Source organism: Aplysia californica, unplaced genomic scaffold (assembly GCF_000002075.1).
Source record: "Aplysia californica isolate F4 #8 unplaced genomic scaffold, AplCal3.0 scaffold00825, whole genome shotgun sequence".
Taxonomy (NCBI): Eukaryota; Metazoa; Mollusca; class Gastropoda; order Aplysiida; family Aplysiidae; genus Aplysia; species Aplysia californica.
This window is the reverse complement of record NW_004798095.1, coordinates 12,512-14,876: the sequence shown is the minus strand read 5'-3', so window position 1 is coordinate 14,876 and position 2,365 is coordinate 12,512. Positions and strand designations below refer to the sequence as shown.

Here is a 2,365-nt window from a genome sequence, read left to right as displayed (position 1 = left end):
CACACACACACACACACACACACATACAGGTGTACGCAAATATACCCACCAAATTACTCTCTCCACATTTGAATAAATTCAAAGCGTGCTAGTTTTAGTAAGAGTTTTACGGCACTTGCAACACAATAAGGTCATATAAGTGCCGAAGATTAGAGGTGTTAAAAGAGAATAACAAATATAAAAAAAGAAGGAGGGAGATAAAGACGATAGTTGCTTGATAGGAAAGAAGGAGCAAACCATACCAGAGCACCCGCTAACCACCCACATACAACGCTTGCGTACACATGCATGCATTATGAAAACTACAAGATAAGATTGAAACGAGTGTGATTGATGAAGATTTATCCTCTGAGACAATGCTCTAGAACACTGCTTGTCAGCCTTTATACAACTAGCGTCCACTTTTGCCACCTTTAAGAGGCTAAAAAAATGTTCGTATCACCTACAAACAATACTTCCTAGCAAGACAATAAATAACAAATGTCACTTCCCGGGTGATCCCACCGCCCATCTAAATTCATCAAATCGCCCACAAGTAGACGATATCGCCCAGACTGGCAAGCGGTGCTCCGGAGAGAAACAAAAACAAAGACACAACGCACAGATAGGTGTAGGGAGGTGGTTCCTGGGCCATCATAACGACCACATGACGCCCAATACATATGCAGATTGTTTGTAAGTCTGTTTGAGGAAAGAGTAATTATATCACCTCAAAAATTGTCACTTGGTGTAAGGAAAAAAAGTAAGGGGGCTCTCGTGGCCTAGATGTGAAGGTATTCGCCTCTAATTCAAAGATCCTAGGTTCGAATCCAGGTAACGACCGAAAAATGTTCTTCTCTAAAATTGTCTTTCACCTTCTTTCCTGCTCTTTAACAATATTCTGTCGTCTGCTTTCGTCTCCGCTTTCTGCCCCTAACCCCTCACCTCCTTTGCCCCCTCCTCTGGGCTTCTGACTCTTTCTGCGGCCTCTCTACTGCTACTCCTTGGCTCCTTCTTACAGCGGTCTTTCAGCCAAACCCCTGATCTTCTGGTAGGAAAGATCTACACCTAGCCTTCTCGGACAAAGACGAAAAAATCTCGGAGGTCCCGTGCGCAACCGTGTGGAAGTTGCGCACGTTAAAGATCCCTTGGTGGTCTAAAATCGATAAGAGTAGGCTTCGGCCGCCACCCGGGCAAAATTCTAAATTTCCTACCAACTGAAAATGTTTGGCGTGTCCCGCGCGCTCATATGACCTTATGCAGTCGCAAGCGCCGTAAAACACTTACCCCTCCAAAAAAAGGAAAACGTAGGCAGGCAGGCAGACAGGCAGACAGGCAGACAGACAGATAGACAGTGGGAATGAAATGTAGAGGGCAGTGGCGCCCTTCAACCACTCGCACATGTTGAGATATCAGTATGACATAAAGGAAGCAACTTAACCTAAGCAGGCCACACCTTAACGCTCACCGACCACCCAACTCACACAGACATAAGTATGTTGTGAAAAGACGTGCAACGTGCTCGGTAAATGTCGTCCCAAGTTCGGGACACTTAGATAGAGCTAGAACAAGAGTAACATAATTAGAGAACTTGAACAGATGGGTGACCCAGGATAAAACAGCTTTTTTTTTTTTTTTTGGGGGGGGGGTGTTCTCATAAAGTATCCGAGGGGGAAAGTGTGTCGAATCGTGACTGCAGATGTCTGTTTCAGATCAGGCACTTGAAGAAGAACTATAGATCGGCCCGCCCATGCGTGAACTCAACCCCTTAACTCCATTAGCTCAGTTGATATCATGCTGGAGTAAGAAGCGGACGGTAGTCAAAATTGAATCCCCAACTGGGCGTTCTTGAACTCAAGTCGTTTTGTGGAGATTTCAAGGCCCTCGCTCAACCCATCTGGCTCGGTCCTATCGGAGATAGACCGTCGCCTCAGAACTAGTTTGTCCAAAGTGTACAAAAGTAACGAGGCGCTTTGAACAAAATAGTTCTGAGACGACGAGACGTTAAATTCTGATGCCCGGTCTCATAAATATTTCTAACTGTTGAAACGGACGCTAAACCCATACACTTACAGTTTCTTAAACCAGACTCAGAGCTGGTGCGAACAAATAACGACTGCGTGAGGTAGATCTACTCACCTTGAGGTCTAAATGTACAATGTTGTTGTCATGGAGATATGCAAGGCCTTCCAAAATCTGGACTAACAGTTTCCGGACGTCATCTTCCTTGAAGGACTCTTTGATAACACACTCGTGGAACAATTCTCCTCCAGAGCAACTGCACGGGGAAAAGAAAGAAAATACAGAAAACATAAATGAAATGTCAAGAAGAATGTTCCCGCCTTCTTAAAAATAATTGTCTCTACAAGCATTACTTTTTTTTTTG

The 2,365-nt window shown here is 44.5% G+C and overlaps 1 protein-coding gene across 1 annotated transcript in view; it reads right to left on the bottom strand.

Moving 5' to 3' along the window:
- Window positions 1–2,365, bottom strand: part of LOC101856845 (serine/threonine-protein kinase 17B) — a gene marked incomplete at its 5' end in the record, with an annotated part of 25,326 nt that overhangs the window by 15,751 nt on the left and 7,210 nt on the right. Inside the window, 1 exon segment of the mRNA XM_005109884.3 lies at window positions 2,119–2,257. Within this exon segment, the coding sequence (XP_005109941.2) occupies window positions 2,119–2,257 (139 nt within the window).